Genomic DNA, 20358 nt, shown 5'->3' with positions numbered 1-20358 from the left:
TATAGAGCTAAAACAATAAGGAAAAATTAACCAAAATCATTTTGAGAAGTAATCTATAGTTATGCTCTTAGGAACGTCAGGGCCTGAATTCTACTGGAAAGAGGCCGGGGATGCCATGTCAATTAAGGGAGAGACAGGCCGCCTTCCCGCAGTGCACATGCGCAGTGGGCACGTCTCCTGGCGGCCTGGAAGCTAGAGGGAGAAATGGGTGTGCGCATGCGCTTGGCATCTCCATCGCATCCGGACTGGATCTCGCCTGCCCCCTCCCCCGCCCGGAGCTGCCGAAGCACCTCGATACGTTGTACCGCCGGAGGCTAGGCAGTTCACTGTGCTGCTCCGCGCTGGACCCCACCCGGTGGGCAGCGGAACACACGCATCGTTCTAAGCTGCTGTCCTCCCCAGCATTGCATCGCCGACACTCGCCCGCTCGTTCTCGCTAGCTGCTCGGGATTACTTGGGACCGGCGAGGTGCTGTGCACTGCTCCTCGGTGCACCTCCCCCGGCCCTGCCCCTCCCCCGTGGAGCAGGCAGTCTGTCTCGCCCACCGCCCAGCGCAGCAGCGGAGCCCGGTTGCGGACGAGCGCGCTCCCGCAGCGGGCCCTCTGGCCTTCCTTCCCTTAGGGCCGCCCGCGCCCCGGAGGAAGGGAACAGTCCTTACCGAGAGCCGAGGGGCCGGGCGGTGAGATGAGCTTCTTCGGCTTCGGGCAGAGCGTGGAGGTGGAAATCCTGCTGAATGATGCAGAGAGTAGGAAGCGAGCGGAGCACAAGACCGAGGACGGGAAGAAGGAGAAATATTTTCTCTTCTACGACGGGGAGACTGTCTCCGGGAAGGTGAGCCTTTCGCTCAAGAACCCCAACAAGCGGCTGGAGCACCAAGGCATCAAGATCGAGTTCATTGGGCAGATCGGTGAGTGGACCCTGGGATCTCCCTCCCCCAGCGCTCAGGCGAGCGCGGGTGCCGAGTGGGGGGCGGGCAGGGGAGCGGGGTGTTTGAGGGCCCAGCTCCCGCCAGGCCTGTCACAATCTCTTGTCATCTGCAGTCCGCGGCCTGGGGTGCAGCCACAAGTCCCGCCCGTAGGCGACTCCGCCCGCGTTACCTTCTTCTCTGCCAAAAGTGACAGCGCACTGCAAGGGAGGTGGGGACTGAGGGCGGGAGGGAGCGCCCTGCCGTGAGGTCGGACGGGCATCTGGCCTGGCCCCTAGGCATCCCTGGCTATCTTCACTGCACGCTCAGATTTGCTCTTGCCCCTAGGAATTCAGAGTAAGGAGTTCTGGCCATAGCCTGCAGGTGGGTCCGTTGCGGGGCGCGGTGGGGGGGGGCTCTTCCATACTGGCTTTCCCATCTAATGGACATATACAGCTGTCAGACCCAAAGTTAAGCTGAGCCCCGGCCCACCCCCTTTTTCTCTTAGATGTGGTGTCGGACAGAGGGCTCACCCGTTCTTACCTCACCTCCACTCTGAACCACCTATCATATATGTGTTTTGAAAAAGAAGACCCATCATCTTCTGCCTCCATCTGACTGCCTACCCTGTATTTCTCAGACTTCGTTATTAGAACGCTAGTCTTCGGCCGTCTAATTTTTTCCTTAAAGACAAAGAGATTATATTTCTAAAACCACAAGTAAATGGATCAAGATTTCTCAATGCTCAACAACAGTCCTCAAACATGGCTTTTAATCATTAGAAATAGACAGCAAAGGGCAACAACAATATTTTGAGAGCTGCCCATCAAGACTGGATTGTCTCCAATTCTAAGGTTATTTGGAATCTTGTGGGTTATTAAAATACTTTTAAAATAAATCTTTTTGTCATGAAGTCAGTAGTAGGTTCACAGTAAATACGCTGTGGGCTGCAAACACCTCTGGCAGAGGATCCATAACCTGTACCTGGTACTGAACATTCAACAAAGCATTTTTTCTCTCCCTTTTACAGAGGTAGGAAACACTGAGGCACAGATAGGAGGAACCCTGGGAAAAGGCATCCTGATGACCTGATTCTGCAATCCACTGTTCAGACTTAAGCATTTTGCTCCTGGTGTTTAAGAAAATGAAATCAGGCTGAAGACTGGCTGATCATACAGGACCTTTAGATTTGAAAGCGAGAATATGAGAAGCCAGTTACTGCACCAGAAAAGGGCTTGGAGAGTAGGTTTCCTGCCTTCTGCCCTCTGCTCCTAGTTTAGATGGCCAGGCTTCTCAACAGCAGTGCTGTTGACATTTAGGGTTTGATAGTGCTTGCTGTCACAAGATGTTTAGCAGCACTTCTGGCTCTACCAGCTAGACTACCAGTAGCATCATCCAGCTGTAGCACAAAAAAACACATGTTACGATATTGCCTTATGTCCTCTTGAGGATAAAATCACCCCCAAAAAAGAGCCACAAGGTAGATGGGATATGTCTAAAGCAGTTTATGTTAAGCTCACAATATGAAATAGGTGAGAAATACTTGTCTACTGAGAATTGGTATTTTAAGTAGGAGTTTTAAAATTATTACTTCGATTCTTTGGCTCCGTAACACTAATGTAGACAAGCATGTTTAGTCTGCGTCTGTTCCATTGCTTTCAAGTGGGAACACCTTGCCAATACGTGGAAGATATCCCAGAATGTTCTCTGACCCAGACAATATGCAGTGGGCCATTCTAGAAGTAACAGTGTCAAGGTCTCCCTCTGAGGAGACTGTTGGCTGTGCCTGCTTCCACCCTACCTTCTTTCTAACTCCTTAGTTCCAAGACATCATCCTTACTGAATTGTCTCAAAATATTTTGTTGCTTCCATTTGTAGTATCTGAGGCCTCCTGAGCACTCTGGGCTGGGGTGGCCATGAGTCTTTGGGGAAGTTACAGCATCAGCTTCCTCAATTGTAAAGCAAGGATAATAAAATCACCAGTCATTATGTTCAGCATGTTGCAGGGTCATGCCTGTACAGAGGGTTCCTTATGAAAAGGACAAGGAGCCAGTGTAGTGATGTGTCCATTTCACAAATTCATGAGAGTCACTGATTTACTGTCATATATTCTTATAGGAAGTGCGAGTTTCAGCCCTTTGCCTTAAAGCTCTTGCTTCTGCCACATGGGCCAGTCGTGCCTTGTATTGCAAGTAGAGCCCACCCCAGCTGCATGCTTAAAGTATATACCTCACTCTAAATTATCCATAATTACATAAGAAAATGGTAATAGAGGCCAGGTGCTAGTGGCTCTTGCCTGTAATCCCAGCTATTTAGGAGGCGGAGATTAGGAGGACTGTGGTTCCAGGCAGGTTGGTTTGTTGGGGGGGAGACTGGGCAAAAAGTTAGTGAGACCCCCATCTCAACAAATAAGTCACATACACGCACCTGTAATCCAGGTGGCACAGGAGGCATACGTAGAAGGATCATAGTCCCAGGCTGGCCCCCAGCAAAAAGCAAGATCCTATCTGAAAAAATAACTAAAGCAAAAAGGGCTGAAGGGAATGACTCAAGTGGTAGAGCACTTCCCTAGCAAGTGCAAAGTCCTGAGTTCAAACCTCAGTACTGCCAAAAAAAGAGACATTAATAAAAGCTTTCTAGCCAAGAATGGTAGCACATGTCTGTAATCCTAGCGCTGAGGAAGCTGAGGCAGAGGATCAAGACAAGTCTTGGCTACAATAGAGAGATGTCTCAAAAATCTTTTGGAAAAGAAAACCTTTCTAGTTATGTTTAACATAAAAGAGAGTTTGTGTTCCTAAAACTGACTGATATTAAAAGTATACCAACTAGGACTAGGGGTGTGTCTCAAGTGGTAGAGCGCCTGTCTAGCAAGCAGAAGGCCCTGAGTTCAACCCCACTCATCACCAAAAATAATAATAATAAAAGCTATGTCAGCCTATTTGGAAACACAAAATAACTTTCTTTAGGCTGTTAGATTTCTTTTTTATCCTCTTGGTTTGCCCAAAGAAGCAGGACTTGAAGTATTATGTCATATACCTAAGACAGTCATTATGAACCGACCTCAGGGCACCAGAGCGAGGCTAGTGGGTAACTTTGCTAAAGTTGTGGTCCTGTGGTTTTCTCCTTCATTGCATTCTTTGACTGTGTATCAAGTGGGTGGGACTTCCATCAGGTTCTGAGGTCTGACTCTATGGGTTTTGTAGGGGATAAAAAAATAACTGTCACTGAGTTCTGTTCCTGGTCCCACTCTATAGCTCATCATGGGAATCTCATCTGCACCCATGACTTAAGTGTCATCTGTTCTGATGTCTCCCAAACTGCATCTTTGACTTGACTGGAACTTTCTACTTATACCTGTCTTACTTGCTGCCTGCTGGGTCTGTTCACCTGAATGCCCCACTGGTGCCTCAGAGACACAGTCCAGCCCCAGCTCCAGTGCCCCCTGCTCTCCCCCCTGCTGCTTCTCCTGTTTTCTCCACCTTGGCCTGCATCATCTGGGTCCATTCAGTCCCAGAGTTCCAGGTGTCCAGCTGGTCCCCTCCAACAGTCTTTAATGTGTGTCTTGTCTATGCTTGTTCTTATTCTCTATGCTGCCCCCTTTGACGTGAAGCCTTCTACCTGTCTTTATTTTCCTCTTCTTCCAGTCATCTTCTGTAAGAATGGAGTTCCTAAAAGGCAATTCTAACCTTGTCAGTCTCTTCCTTAAAGCTTTTATTGTCTTCCTACTGGTTAGAAGCGAAGGTTTATGTCCTTCTGAGCTGGTCCCTGTCGGACTTTCCAGATTCATCTCTCCCAAAACTTCATCCTTGCTACTTGTATTTTCCTCAAAATATCCTGTTCTGCTTGAGACCTTAAGTTCAAACTCCAGCACATTCTAGAATCCTGATATCTTCCCTTTGTATATGAATAATATCCTTCTGCAAAGTATGACCCTGCTCTTACTCAATCTTCACATCACATCAATCAGGTCTTCCCTAACTGCCCAAGGCTGTCTTAGCTCTTCCCCTCTGTTCTTCAGGTCCCATTGACACCTCTTTTCAAGCAGGATGTGACTTTTTTAAAACTTGTCTGACTTCCCTGCTCTGCCCTCCCAAAAATGAAATTGGGGAATGCCTTCAGTCCACCATTAGTCTAGTGGCTCAATCTCTAGTCTCAGTGAAGGGCACACAGAAGGTGCACAATAAACACTCACTAATTGGATACATTGGTTGGATCTAAGAATTTATAGAAACTATTCTCTGGAATTTTTTTCTTACCTCCTGGTAGAGAAGCCAGTTACTTTGTTTCATTATTATTGTACAGTACCAGGAAACAAGCCCAGGGCCTCATGCATGCCAAGCAAGTGCTCTATGACTGAGTTACATCCATAGTCCACCAGAGTTACTTTAAAGAAAGAAAGGGAGAGAACAGGTTGTGCTGCTGGTCACCATTAAGTGACTGGGCTTCCTGTGTGTGCTTGTGGAGGAGGCATTGATGAGCTATGTGCAGCCTTCAATCAAAGCCACTAAGAATTTGGATGACTCATGAACACCAGGCACCCACCACAGCAGCATTCTCATTGAGGGAGCTGGGATAAGAAAGCCCTAAAGTGATGTCAGTTCACCTGCTTTTGCATCTTTTTTTCACCATACTCCTATGCCAAGTTGAGACTAAATTCTCCTGTATATGAGAAAGGAAGAGTTGCAGATCTATGGCCCTTTTGGTCCTGTACCAGCTGCTCAGATGTTACACTTTGAATTTTTCCCGTGGGAGTGTAGTAAGATCTTATTTATTCACTCAAGTCATTATGTTTTTGTTACTTTCTGTAAGTTTTTTAATGTATTGGTATCCTCCCTGTACTGAGTGATTTTTCTGATGGCTCTGTTCTAACAATGTCAACAAATGTGTGGTAAGGGAATTTTCCAGGCTAGGCCTATGGGACAGAAAGACCTAAGACCTAGTTGCACCACCAGTTAATGGCCCCCATTTTTAAAGATGCAATTGTGTAGAGAGAGCACTGAAAAGAAGAAATGAGCATTTTTCAGCTGGAATCCTTTGGGGGAACATTAGTGGAGGATGTGATACAGGCCTGGGCCCATGAACACCCCTGTAACTCCAGGGCCAAATAGATATTATCTGGATTTTAAAATTTTATAATGAGCCCATCAGCACCAACCAAGCCTGCACTTTTAAAAAATTCCAGAGACTTTCTATTTTAACTCATTAACCTTTGAAATAGTAAGTAATAGTTATGCTGAAATTAACTGGCTTGATTTTGGCCTACTTAAAAAAAATTGCCAGCAGGGCTTAAAGAGTAGTTGTGCAGAGCTGAGCTGAGTATAGGCAATGCAGAGATGTGATTGCCCCCACAGGTTTGCCAGGGCCCAGGAGATGTGCGTGAGACCTGCAAGCATGAATCTTGACCAGGTTGCCAGCCAGCAAACAGGGGCTGGGAAAATCAGATGAAAAGAAGGCTCTCATCCCCTTGATTTATATTTCTTCCAAGACCAACATGAAGCCTAGGCTTTATGTGGTCCTAGCCCAGCAGCAAGTCACGGGATGATCCTGTGATGCAAAGCTGGCTCAATTTCCTTCCAAAGTGGCAATTTCACCTTGACTGCTGGTGGCAAATTTTACCATGAAAACATCCTGAGTGCAAAAGTTATTTCCTCCTATTGAACTGAGAAGGAAACTAGTGACAGAGAAGTTACCTTTTAAAAAAAAAGTCAGTTCCTACTTCTAGAATGAAATGTGTGGTCTCTAAGGGCTTTAATAGTTGGCAAGAATTAGAGATAACTTATAGCTGCTTCTTTGGAATGGAATAAGAGGCTGTTCATAGTCTCTTTAGGGCCTGAACACTCAGATTTTCTCTTTTAATTTATGCAAGATGAAACCAATCTTTCTGGCAAGTAGCAAAGTAAGGCTACTATTTCTGCACCTTTGGCCTGCAATGTTTACAGTCATTGCAAATGGCTTATAAAACTAAAAATAAAAAAGGCCATTCCTGCCTTGCTCAGACCACACACTGGCCACTCTTCCATGGCATTTAGTAAGGAGCTGTTATTAATGTTGCAGGAGGAAAAGCACTAGGGAGAATGTGATGCGAGGCAGAAGAGGATATCTCCTGCCCAAGTCCCCTGCTGGGGCAGGCAGAGAGCTTCTACACTGTTGCTAGGATCCTTGAATGCTGGCAGCCTGAGCACTCTCTGAACCTCCTGTTTTGCTTATTTCTCATGTTGCCTTTGAGCTGTGCATAACATTTGTGTGTTTTTCTATCCTCTTCCCATCTCTCTCAACTCTAGAATTTTCCATTTACAGTTAATGGACAATGAGGCCTTGCTCTGCTTGCTTCTGTACCCTAGAACTAGGGCAAAGATCCAGTATTTGGGAACTGAGGTACTGGTTCCCAAGTTAAGGGTTCAGTTCTCCTATAGGAGCCAGCACCATCAACCAGGACCCAGGTAGCAAGAGTAAGCAGAGGACTCCCAGTTGCTGAAGCTGGCCAAGCCTCTGTTTCCACCCCTCCCTGCAATTCCTTGCTTTTACTGGCAGTGCAGTTACTGGATTGCTCACTTTTCCCCCACATAGTTTGGAACTGTCATCTCCCTTTGGTAGATTTGTGGATTATCACTCACTACCTAGAATACTGTCCACTGCTGACACCATTTAGTGTTTGGAAGAGAAGGTGGTTTGTTTGCAATAAAAGACTAAAAGACTAATCAACTGTAACTACATAGAAAACCCACAGAATGCACTGTAAATTCTGTGGAACCAACATCACTAATGTTGGATTATCTAAATTATTGCCACCTTCTTGAGTTGGATATATGGGGGGAGGTTGTTTGTTTTGTGGTGTTGGGATCACACCTAGGGCCTGTTTCCTCATTCATGCCAGGCAAGTGTGCTACCACTGAGCTAACATCCCAGCCCAAGTTGGATATCTCATGACAGAGCCTGCTCTGTTTAATGCCCCTGAATAGGGGGAAAGGGCCCCATGAAATGGGTATGTCAGGGGAAGCTACTGGCCTAGCAATGGGGGAAATTTTTCACTCAGGCTAAAAAGCACCAGTTAAAACCATTTTTCTTTTTCTGGGGATGGTTCTTTCTCTGGGGCAGAGCTGAACATTGTGTTGGCCCTTGGGAGGCAAGAGATCTAGTTTCTTAAGCTCAAGAAGACTTCAATCCTAATCAAGGCTCAGGTCTTGTGTTGTCTGGGTTGGACCCAGAACAAATGCAGCTCTCCTTGCTTCCCCATCAGGAGAGAGATGGCTTCCTATGCCCCAGAGATGGGGCACCAGAGCACCAGACCCTATGGGTGGTAGTCCCAGAGACTGGTCTCTGTGGACCTTTTTTCCCAAGCAGTAAACTGCAAAAGCAGTAAGTATGCTCTGCCTGTTCCTTTTTCCCAGTTCATCTTCCTGCTGCAGGTTGAACCCAGGGATACCTGACAAGTGACAGCTTGAACTGTCATGTAGCCATGTAATACTCATAGTCAGAATTAAGCATTCACCACTGTGGGGCCAGGTACTAATAGGTGCCAGGAAGCTGGGGTAATGAGCCTTATCTTTAAAGGACCTTCAGTCCAAAATGGAAAAGAAAGACAATATATGTAGCAAAACTTAAATAACAGAATACAAACTGACATAAAATAATATAGGACAAATGGCGACATGAGCTTATCATAAAGAAATGTCACAAATGAGGCTGGTGGATTGGCTCAAGCACTAAGAGCACCTGCCTAGCAAGCATGAGGCCCTGAGTTCAAACCCCAGTGCTGCAAAAAAAAAAAAAAGGCAGAAATGTCACAGATGTTTCATGAAGAGAATGAATTTAGAGCCATGCTTCTCAAAGCCTCCTCTATCATACCCAGGCCACATGGGGCCTAGTGAGGGTGCTCCAGGCTGAAGATATCACTCAGGTGCTTCTCACCCCAAGCTTATTAGAAAGGCACATTCTCAGGACGCATCCCAGATTCCCAAATCAAAATCACTAGGGGTAAGGCCCAGCGATCTGTTTTACCCACTTTCTAGGGACTTCTGATGCATGCAGATGTTTAAGAAACACTGATTTAGATGGGGGAATAACATTAACATTAAATGGGCTACATGCCTGCCTTTCTGAGGGATAGCAGCACCTAGTGATTCTGTTTATTGAGTATGCTGTCTACTAGGTCCTACTCTAAATGCTTTTCCTACATTATGTCCCCTATTTCTTACAAAACCTTATGTAGTGGGTTGTGCTATCAGTCACAAAACATAGGTGCAATTCAGGAAGAGGCCTGCTCCAATCTCAGTCCTTGCAGCCAGCTCTGTGGCTTTAAGCCAGTCATAAAACCATGTGCTCCCTCACTTCCCTTCTCTGAAAAATGGGTAGTAAGGCCTGACCAAGCCATCTTGCAAGATTATCATAAAGGTGACACAATTAAATATATATATGTATTTCTATTTATTTTTATATATCTTTTCAAAAATTAGAAACGATAAAAGGACAATGTTTTTGATACTGGCTCCTTTGATGTGTGCTAAAACTCTGTTCACTGAGGCTGCCCAAGACTGCTTCCAACATGTCCTTACACTTGCTTTTATTGGGGGGCAGTTACTGCATTGTTAAATGAGAGCAATGTCCTGGAGGAGGATTATATTGGATTCTTGTGCCAGGAATCTCACCATATAAGACAGAGGAATCAGCTAGCTGTAGTAGTACACACCAATAGTCCCATATATTTGGAGACTGAAAAGAATGGTTGCTTGAGCCCAGGAGTTGGAGGTCAGTTTGGGAAACATAGCGAAGCCCCTTCACAAACAAACAAAAAATGGAGGAGTCTTTGGAAAAGATGAAGAGAAGGAGACCAGTGTATGTGGAATGCAGTAAAGGAGCACAAATCAGAGATAGAGGGAGTCCAAAAACAAAGATAGAAAGGGTCTGGTTTGGGGGAGGCCCTTCAGAAGAGTGGTGCCTCCAGCCTGGGGCCCCCTCACTAGGCCTCATATGGCCTGGATGTGACAGAAGCAGCTTCTCTCTCTCTCTCTCTCTCTCTCCAGAACTCTACTACGACCGCGGGAACCACCATGAGTTTGTGTCCCTGGTAAAGGACTTGGCTCGGCCTGGAGAGATCACCCAGTCGCAGGCCTTTGACTTTGAGTTTACCCATGTAGAGAAGCCGTATGAATCCTACACAGGGCAGAATGTGAAGCTACGGTAAGTTGTCACTTCTGCTTCCCTATTGTGCCCCAGAACCTGCACCAGGAAGTGAGAACCTAAAGCTGTCCCCCTTTCTGAGGGTCTTTACATGGATATTGAGAAGGAGTGTGGCAAGCTGTGGTGTGCTGGTAAATGTTTTTAAGAATGGGCTCTCTCAGAGGAAAGGCTCTGGTATGTAGCATTCATCACTCTCTGTGGCATAAGTGTCCCCACCATGGCCGGTCTCCAGTTACCACCTGATGTCCCTGAACACAAAGGTAGGAGGACATGTCTAGTCACCACCTTTACTGTCACACCGGTGTATATTCCCTCATGAGCAGAGAGCATCATAAAGTGTAAGAAAATCGGAAGCGATGAGGTTTTATATACTACCCTTGTAAGTTTATATAAGTTAACTTTAAATAATAGCTGTGTTTAACAACCAGTTTGAAAAATTCTTAAAAATTCAGCAATTGGCTTTCATAATTGAGCTGGCCCCAGAGAACCTCTGGTTAGGTGTCCAGAGGTACTGACCCCCTATGTAGATCTGCACACAACAGCAATGTGGTCTTGAACTCTGTAACTGCACTTTCTCACTTGAAAAATGGGTAATAGAGTTGAACTCTAATTCTAGATCTGTACTCTCCACGTTTTGGGAGTGATAAGAAAATGTCACACAGTATAAAACATGGTCCTTAAAAAATCATGGACAGTGCTTGGGGATGTAGCTCAGTGGTTAAGTGTTTGCTGAGCCTGCACAAGGCCCTGGGTTCAATCCCCAGTACCACAAAACAAAACAAAAAAAAAAACAGACACAGGGCTGAGAATGTATCTCAGTGGTATATTGTTTGCCTAGCATGTGCAAGGCCCCAGGTTCAATCAGCACTGCAAAAACATAAAATAAAAAAAAAAAAACCATGAACATTTTAAGCACATGGGTTTTTCCTATTCCAGTCTTGGAAATTCTGATGCCAAGTCCTCTGAGATTAAAAAACAAATTCCACAGAAGCTATACACACTTAGCTGTAACCCTGAATGATGTGATGTCACTGGAATAAAGCAGATTCCGTCACTGAACATCTGACTCCAGGTCTTGATACTATCTCAAAAGATCAACTGTTTTTATCACCTGTAGGTCTGGGCTTAGGCAAGTGTAGACAGCAGCAAGACCGATACCTCTTCTTCTTTCTCCTTCCACCGGGAGAGTGTTGGTAGACTTTTCTTTCTTTTCTTCTTTTTTTTTTTCCTTTGTGGTACTGGAGATTGAACCCAGGATCCCACACTTGCTAAGTAAGTGCTCTTATTACTTGAGCTACACCCTCAGCCCCATAGACTATTCTTTTCAAATCTTTGCAGACATTACTTCCACTAAAGATAATATTTAATCATATCACTCAGAGAAGGCAATAACAATGAGGATTATCTGGACATCACTTAAGCTTATCTATGGAACTGTTTTTATTTTAAAGCCAGGGGCTTTCTATGTAGCCCAGGCTGGCCTCATACCTTAGATCATCCTGCCTTGACTTCTTGAGTACTGGGGGTTACAGACGTGTACCAACATGCCTTTTCTTTTTTTCTCGCAGTAGATTTCTCTTTGTGTCAGAAAGAAAGGTGTTAGAGATAATATGGTGGCTCCTCAAAAAATTAAACATAAGAACATGTGATCCCCTGGGTTAAATCCCCAGCACTGCATCACCTCATCACCTCTCTCTCTCTCTGTCTGTGTCTCTGTCTATCTGTCTGTCTCTCTCTCTCTCTCTCTCTCTCTCTCACACACACACACACACACACACACCTGTGGTTGTCTATCCAAAAGATTTGAAAATAGGGTCAGGAATAGGTGTTTGTACATCCATGTTCATATCAGTGCTCACAATAACTAAAAGGTAAAAGCAACCTAGGTTTCCATCAGTAAATGAATGGATAAACAAAACATATATACACTGGAATACTTTACAGCCTTAAAAAGGATAGAAATTCTGCATATGCTAAGACATGGATAAACCTTAAGTACTTACATTAGATGGAAAGGACAAATACTGTGTGATTCCATTTATATGAGGGAGGTGCCTAGAGTAGTCAAATTCATAGACATAGGACCTAGAAATGAATAGTGTGTACACTGCAGATGTGCTCAGAAGTAAGAACTGGTCCATCTTTTAAGGAGGGAAACAGTGCAGGGAGAGAAGAACCAGAACTTACTGGGGATAGGAGGAAGAGTTGGTCAGTTGGGTACACAACTCGATAAGAGGGCTGCTGGTTTTGGCACTGGGAGGCCATGTATTTCCCTCAGGATAGCAGTTTCTGTTGGGCAGGAGCTGAATGGGAGTAGAAGCTGTAGATGTCAGTATATGACTTGTCTTATGATAGCTGCTTGTAAATAAAGAAAAGAGAGCCTATGATAGGTAGGTAGGTAGAGTGTAATCCCAGCACTCCGAAGGTCAGAGGGAGGGTTTGGTGGATTAGTGTGTTTGGAACTTTTTGTATGCTCAAAGGAAGAACTTTTAGCTTTTAAAGAGACTGAACGTTTGAGGAAAACTGGAGAAGTAGAAAGGCTCAAGACCCTGGACCAAAGTTCCCACATTAGAAGCATTTTGGAAGCTTTTTAAAATGGTGTGTCTCTCAGCAGAGCAAATAAATGTCAGATACACCTGGACATCACGATTTTTCAGGTGGTTCTAATGAATATCCAGGTGGAGAGTGGGTTGTACCAAATGGAAGAGAGAAGATCTGAAGAGAGGGATGCTGTTGGAAGGAAGTGGTTAGACAAAAGTACAGACTTCTTAGGCCCTAAATAAAAACAGCACAAAGTAGAGAAGGGAGAGAGTTACAAATCTTGACTTGAAAGTCCTTCCTCTTCTTAATACAGTAAAAAGTAGCGTATTCCCTTGAAGGACAGACTTGGGACCTGAACAATTAGAAAAGGGATAGGGACAAATGTCTGGGGCAGAGTTACAGAGTTAATGAGATAAATACAAAGGATTGCCAAGAAGCAGTCTGTGCCACACAGAGGACAGTAACCTTAAATGTGTAGCTGATATAATCAGCATAGCTTTATAACTTTCCCCAATTATGCTTACCAGGCAATAGGGATTATCTACATATCATTTAGAAGAAGTTATAATTAAAGGGGTGTTTTCTGCCTGGTTGGATATTAGCATGGTGTTATGTCCAGGCAGCAGGTGGTGCTGAAGTGGCTGACTACAGAGCTTGAACTTGTTAAACTTTTAGGGGCCATGTCTCTTATTTCTAACACATTCCCTACCACACAACCTCCTCCTCCAGGTTGAACCAGAGACAACTTTGGTATTCACACTCAGTCTCTGTTGCTTTACATGAAAGTTTGTTCTTCTTGGAATGTCCTTTCTCCCCACAGTACTAGATAGTGCTATCTCAATTAACACTTCCCAGTGTTCTAATTTTCCTGTTTATTTGCCTGTCAGCCCCTGTGGACTGTGAGCATCCCATGAGGTTGAATCTTATTCATCCTATGAATAAAAGAGTGCTTAGCTCAATAAGTTTGCTGAGTGAATGGCTGATTTAATTCTCCATTTCCTATTCCCCTCTTAAAACCATGAGAGACTTAAAAAATGTTTATTGATCAAATACTGTTAAATGAACAAAAATGTAAATATGAGTATGGGACAGGTCCCTGTGTTCAAAAAACAGGAGTTAGGTGAAGAAATAAAAGCTGGTAGATAGTGGTAAGAGTCATGAAAAAGGCCTACAAATAACATGCTGTTAAGAGTACAGAGAAGAAAAAGCACCTTTACTTAGAGCAGGGTTAACCCAGAGGCATGGACTCCAAAAAGGATCTTGCCAGGAGGGTCTTTGGTCTTTCTAGAATTGTAGTTGCAAACTTTTGTATATAGATGCTTATGTGCATTATTTTCTGGGAGAAAGGTCCATAAATTTCAAAGGGATACAAAACCCCAAGTTAAGAATCACAAAAAGTGGACCAGTTTTTACCTGTATCTAGGCAGCATCTGCAGACTGGAAGTTTTCATTCATGACAGCTCCATCTCCTTACAGCTATTTCCTCAGAGCCACCATCAGTCGCCGCCTCAATGATGTTGTCAAAGAGATGGACATTGTAGTTCACACACTCAGCACATACCCAGAGCTGAACTCTTCCATCAAGATGGAGGTTGGGATTGAGGACTGCCTGCATATCGAGTTTGAGTATAATAAATCCAAGTAAGTGTCCTGGACCCCAAGATTGTGAAGTAATTATTTAGGGAGGTTAAGACAGATTCTGATGTGATAGAGCTCCATGATGCCACTGCTTCATGGTGACATGTTGTAGAGGGAATTCCACAGAAATAATACAGTAGATATATGTGCTAGGCTACTTGCAGATAGATGGACCAGGAAAGGTAAACTTCACTTTACTTAAACTAAACTATATTAAGATGGTAGGCTAGAGTTAAACCCCTAAGATGCCTTTCAAAGTCCAGCCAAACTAACATGAGGTTTCTTGTTTTAAATTCTAGGCACAGCTACTTCCTTTTATGATGAGAATAATCAGGGAACACAATTCCATTATCATTTGTTTTCTCCACATCATTAGAAATCAGTGAGGAAACCAAATACTGTCAAGGGTTTTCTGCTTCTTCCCTGAACTACAATGAACTGTAGCAAAGAATACTTGATTCATTTTTATAAAGGTTTTAAAATAACTTTATTTTAACTGGAAAGTCAGGAAGCTGTGTGGTTTTTTTGGTTGTTTGTTTGTTGTGGGGGTTATACTATATGTTTTAAACTGTGTTTACTGTTAAAACATCAAAATATTTAACTGCTTGTATGTAAATCACAAAATTCTCTAGCAGTCTGTCAATTTCAGAAAACATTTTTTGAGTATCATCTATTACTGAAAATGTATGGAAATCAAGTATCTAAAACAAATATTCTATTCACAGAGAGCTAAAAATAACCAATCTCTCATTGTGGTGTCCCCATCCCCCTGGCTCACTCAACCAGAGGCTGGGGGTAGTGGGTACTGATCTAGATGGTTGCCTTTGAAGACGTTGGGAACTGAATTTTTTAAACCAGGAATATACTCAGTTCCTGGAATAGTTTGAAGTTCTCTTCCCCCTGGAAGCTCTTTTTCTTGGATGGAACTCAGTGTGTCTTAGAACCAGCTCTGCTTGGCCTGGCCCACCTGTGAAATGGTCAGGGTGCTTGGAAGGAGGCTGATTGATTTGGGCCTGGCATGGGAACAGGCTTCTTCCCCTTTCTCTTCACAGTCCTAGGGCTCTGTGTGGTTCTGCCCACTAATGCCCCAGGATCTGGTGAAAGTAGTGGCTAGCAGCAGGTATGCTAAGGTTATCTACAGTCTTCCCAATAAACTATAAAGAAGAAAGGTGCTGAGAAACAGTTGGGGAGCACTCCAGCCTGAGAACTTTGGAACCTTGTTCACCTCCTGTCTCTGCTACTTCTTACATCCTAGTCAAATGATCTATTTTCTTTCAACTTCATTTTCTTCACCTATCATATGAACAGGCTAAATTCTGAAATCTCTACCAGTATTCACGTCCCATGCATCTGAGCTTCAGGTTTGAGATTTTGCTGGCTTTCTGTCATGCCTGGTATAGGGTTTGCATATACAGACTACAGCATTATCTGCTGAAGGGTGAGAAAGTGTTAGGCAATGTGGCTAAATCCCTAATAGCTCACAGAGCCCAAGCCATGCAAGCAGAGCCCAGGCAGCAGGCACTGATACCTAGGGAGTCTCATTCATCTCACACTAGTGCTCTTGTCTGGCCTGTCCAGCCCACAGTAAACAGAATTGCTCCCAAAAGACATTAATTATATGTAGAGAACAAGGCAGAAAGGACAAACAGTTTGTAGAACTGACCTGTTGTACATGAGAAAAACACATACATTTAAAAAACACAAGTGTAGGCTTGGGGCTTGACACAAAAGCGAGAGTGCCTACCTAGCAAGTATGAGGCCCTGATTTCAAACCTCAGTATGGGTCTGCCCTTTGTCAATACCACCCAAACAAATAAAAACCCCAAGTACTACAGGTAGCTGAGGAGACAGAGCAGATGAACAACTGTGAACAGATGAAGTATCATGCGGGATATGTCCTTTGAGCAGATTGTAGAAGAGGAAGTTACTCAGATTTGGGAAAAGAACATATTAGGAAACCATTCCACCATGGCAGCGAGGGTGTGAAGATGGGTGAGTGTTCACTGCAACTAGACCTTCAACCAACATGCACAACCCTAGCAGTGTGCTCCCCACTGAAACAAAGGGGCAGCTATTGCACCACCATCTTACCTCCTCTACTTTCTCTTCCTCAGATACCACTTGAAAGATGTCATTGTAGGGAAGATATACTTCCTGCTGGTGAGAATCAAAATTAAGCACATGGAGATAGATATCATTAAACGAGAAACAACAGGCACAGGCCCTAACGTGTACCATGAGAACGACACAATAGCCAAGTACGAGATCATGGATGGGGCGCCAGTGCGAGGTGAGTTTCCTGGCTCAGGACCTCAGCTGACATACCCAGACCCCTTTCAGAATTTGAGAAGGACTTGAGATTGCAATTTTGAGGTAAGATGTCCTATCAACCTATGATTTCTTAGTCTAATTGTGTGTGCATTGTAAGTGCCAATAAGGAGGAATAGAAAGGCTGAATCTAAGGGTAAAGCTCAGTGGTAGAACATTATGAATAAGGCTCTGGCTTCAGTCCCCAGCACTGCAGGGGGTGGGAGGGAAGAAAGAAAAAGAAAGGCTAAATTTGGGAACTTTAGGTTCCTACTCTGTCTGTACCCAGAACAGCTCCACATTGATCTTGTTTATACATTGGACTTAGACTTAAGATTTAATTTCAAGATTAGACGTGTTTCATACTTCCCAAGAAGTTTGAAAAGTACTAATTTAAGAAACAGTTTGAATATTTCACTCCTTTTTCCTATTAACATCCTGACATGTTTTGCTGTTTGGGGCAAGAGATTCATGCAAGGTAGTTATTTCCATTACTTAGTTTCAGCTCTGGTAAAATTATTCACTCTGAATTCATTCACCTAGCTTAAAAACTATTAGATTTGCTAGCCCACACTACAGGGGCTGTGGGCAGCACTAGAGCCCAATGGAAATAGTCCTCCCCTAGCCCCTGGATCTGATATTACATCTGGGACAAGTGGAATTTAAAGCTCTTTGTTATTTGGAGAAGCTGGATGATTATTGGAGAATAGCAATCATTCTTCACTGGTTCTGTAGCAATCTCTTCTCATACTGAAGTGTTTGATGGCTTCAAGATGTTAGCCAGTGTATACCCAGTTTGTCCACGTGGAAAGAGGAGTATCACAGAATTAGTCCCCAACACTGGTGACACTCAGCATGTCCTTAGATGTCACCATCCCAGCCCCTGGGGGGTTAGGACCAGCTCTTCTGACTTTTTCAGTTGTTTCATTTTTTTGGTCCAGTAGTGCAAGTACAGTCAACTGTTACTTCTCCTGTACATATGAAATGGGGCATTGAGAGACAACATAAAATAGCAGATATTAAAAGATTGTTTATATTTAGTTTTAGGCTACATTGTAGGTTTGTCAGTTGCCCTAATTTTGTTCCTCTTACACTAGGAAAGGCACAATGTTAGGGAAGAAGGGACCTAAAATATTGGGCAGTTGGATTCTCTGATTTTCACATGAGGACATTTAGGTTCAGAGAAAGCAACAGACTTATTCAGAAGTCATGAACTGGTTAACAGAGAACAGGGCCAGAATGAGGATTTTTGTTTTCTGGATCCTTCTGCCAATCTATATTAGAGTGGGGGTATACTCCAGGGCATATACTAACTAGGATGGAGGGAGGTGGAATCACAACTCCTGGATGACATGGCAAAGTTGTTGCCTCTTGAAAACCCAGTGTTACTAGGCACATTGCATGTATAAAAGGATGTTTAACAGTAGTATCCTTGTGCCATTCACTCAACTGCTCCTCGTGCTTTCTGACATGATGGTGAGAGAACAGGTCAAAGCTACAAGACTGGGATAGAACTAGAGAGTCATGTTCTTGCTTCGCAACTGTTGGGCAGCAGAGTGCAACATCCCAAATGCCTGTGCCTAGTGCTTTGTGCCTTGACTTGCTCAGCTGAGTCTTACCTCCTCTCTTATACAAAGGGACTTGGTATAAGACAGAGTAGAACACGTCCCTTGCTCTGATTCCTGCCTTACCCCTTACAGGAGAATCCATCCCAATCCGGCTGTTCCTGGCAGGGTATGAGCTCACACCCACCATGAGGGACATCAACAAGAAGTTCTCTGTGCGCTATTACCTCAACCTGGTGCTGATAGATGAGGAGGAACGGCGCTACTTCAAGCAGCAGGTGAGTGCCTCCTCCAGGCCTCTAGATGCCTTAGGGACAGAACAGAAGGCCATCATTCCTATGGAGGTTCCATTTTGACAGATTAAGCAGAATGGTACAAGGGAAAGAGCTATTAGGTCTATACCATGTATTTTACCAAGAGGTGGAAACATTAGGTTACCCAGAATCCCACAGCAGCAATAAGGGTACCCACTTGATACCTAGAGTCTGCTTTCTCAGGCCTACCTCTTATAAGCACCCTGCCTTTCTGGCCCACAGCAGAGACAAAGACAAGTGGTATAGACAGCTGCTGCTTTGGTGAAATAAGTAAAGTGGTTCTTGCCCAAGATTCCCCAGAGCCAAGGTGAGAGCCTCTGGAAAGCCCATCCCCGAGCTTACCTCTCAGGTACTGCATCCCTTCCTCCCCCCTCAATCCTGCAGGAAGTGGTGCTGTGGAGGAAGGGTGACATCGTGCGGAAGAGCGCCTCCCACCAAGCAGCTGTCGCCTCACAGCGCTTCGAGGGCACAGCCTCCCTGAGTGAGGTGCGGACCCCCAACCCGCTGTCAGACAACAACGGCAGGCAGTAGGCCCCAGCCAAGAAGCTGCTGGGCTCCTGCCCAGCTCTGCCATCTACCAAACACCAGCGGCTGGGGGAGGGGAGGATGCTGTTGGCTCAGCTGACCGTTACTTGCAACCTTGAAAACAAATCATGTTTCTGACTTAAATTCTTTTCTCTGAAGAACCTAAGGGGCTTGGGTTGGGAAGCAGTCTCCTTGGGATTCTGCAGCTGATGTGGAGTTAGGAACCTAGTCTCTCCTTGGGGAATAAGAGCCTGCTATTAAGGCTTCCTCATGGGACCAAGAGCACATTTCCTGGCTCTCTGGGCTTCCTGATACAGGATCTGAGGTGTGTCCCTGGGATGCAGAGCTGCCAGCAGGGTCCTGGGTAGTCACGTCTTACACTCCCCTTGACTGTCTCTGAGGTAGTGGCAGGATGTGGGCCTGTCCCATCCTAAATGGGGGAAAGATAAGATCAGGAAGCTACCTCTCTGGGAGTCTCAGACGTGGTGCTTTGAAGTTTCCACAAGCCACTTCTCTGGCCTGTCACTACTGGGATCCAGGCACCTCCCTTCTTCATCTTCTCTGGTTTGTCAGGAATATCCTGGAGCAGAAACCTGTGGAAGGGCCTAGGGTTGACTGTCCCCTCACCCATGAGAAATACCTGGGCACAGAGAAGCCCTGGGGTGTCACACACGGATGGCCAGGAGGCTGAGCCAGGCCTGCTGAGGAAGAACAAAGCATGGCAACTGTCTTTCTTCACCACGTGACTCCACTTTGCAACCCTGAGGTCTGGGTTGTTCTAGAGTATTACTGTGTGCCCCAACAAGCCCTAAGCACGAGGGTCTGTCCTCTTTAAGCAGATAGGGATCCTGGCCTTTGCCTCCCTAAGAGTAGAGTCTCATCACTCCTTGCCCTCCACTTAGTTTCTGGGAACTGGGGCTTGGTTTCAAACACCTGGAAATTTTGTTCCTACTCCAGTTTCTAACCCCTTTATTCTTCTACCTACAAATTTAGGGAGGGAGATGAGGACCCCCGCAGAGGTATTACCACAACCTCAGAATAATTCTGCTTGCCAAATTATGTCTACATCTTCACCAGCTCACTGACCCAAGTTTAGGACCATTGGTACTTTTTGCTTAAAAACACATAAAGGAAAATTCTCGTGGATGCTGTTACACTGGAGAAGAGGCAGTTCTCCCTGCTGCTTTGTGCTCGGGCCTGTAGTAGTAAGGTATTCACTGTCTCTTCTGCCTTATCTGGGAATGACCAGGAATTACCCTCCTGTTGGCCTCTCTTCCCTTTATACAAAGACCAATCAGACCCCACTGGCCAACAAGTACAATAGTTGCTGATCTGAATTCTTGGTAATTTGGAAAGTAGAGGATTTGGTTCCTGTGTTGTCTTTCAT

The 20358-nt window shown here is 44.8% G+C and overlaps 2 protein-coding genes across 3 annotated transcripts in view; one reads left to right on the top strand and one right to left on the bottom strand.

Annotated features, from left to right (window-relative positions):
- Positions 1-797, bottom strand: part of Ncapd3 (non-SMC condensin II complex subunit D3) — a 90254-nt gene extending 89457 nt beyond the window's left edge. For both annotated transcript variants that reach the window (XM_020183224.2, XM_020183226.2), the window contains exon 1: positions 659-797. The gene's annotated coding sequence lies outside the window, so the exon portion shown is untranslated. The remainder of the gene's footprint in view (positions 1-658) is intronic.
- Vps26b (VPS26 retromer complex component B) lies at positions 685-19999 on the top strand. The gene is made up of 6 exons (XM_020183227.2): positions 685-907; positions 9925-10081; positions 14099-14263; positions 16375-16550; positions 18268-18410; positions 18831-19999. The coding sequence occupies exons 1-6, from the start codon at positions 685-687 to the stop codon at positions 18975-18977; spliced, it is 1011 nt and encodes a 336-aa protein (XP_020038816.1). The 3' UTR covers positions 18978-19999.
- Positions 20000-20358: the final 359 nt, after the last annotated feature.

The sequence above is a fragment of the Castor canadensis genome, chromosome 2 (assembly GCF_047511655.1).
Source record: "Castor canadensis chromosome 2, mCasCan1.hap1v2, whole genome shotgun sequence".
NCBI lineage: Eukaryota > Metazoa > Chordata > Mammalia > Rodentia > Castoridae > Castor > Castor canadensis.
The sequence above is the reverse complement of the archived record's forward strand: the minus strand, read 5'-3'. Positions and strand labels throughout refer to the sequence as shown.

What these genes read in the sequence shown, in the direction of transcription:
- Vps26b (XM_020183227.2), top strand. Translation starts at nt 685, where the DNA reads ATGAGCTTCTTCGGCTTCGGGCAGAGCGTGGAGGTGGAAATCCTGCTG. An exon ending in CGAGTTCATTGGGCAGATCG is followed by an intron (nt 908 to 9,924) that starts GTGAGTGGACCC and finishes CTCTCTCTCCAG; the next exon opens with AACTCTACTACGACCGCGGG. An exon ending in GGCGCTACTTCAAGCAGCAG is followed by an intron (nt 18,411 to 18,830) that starts GTGAGTGCCTCC and finishes TCAATCCTGCAG; the next exon opens with GAAGTGGTGCTGTGGAGGAA.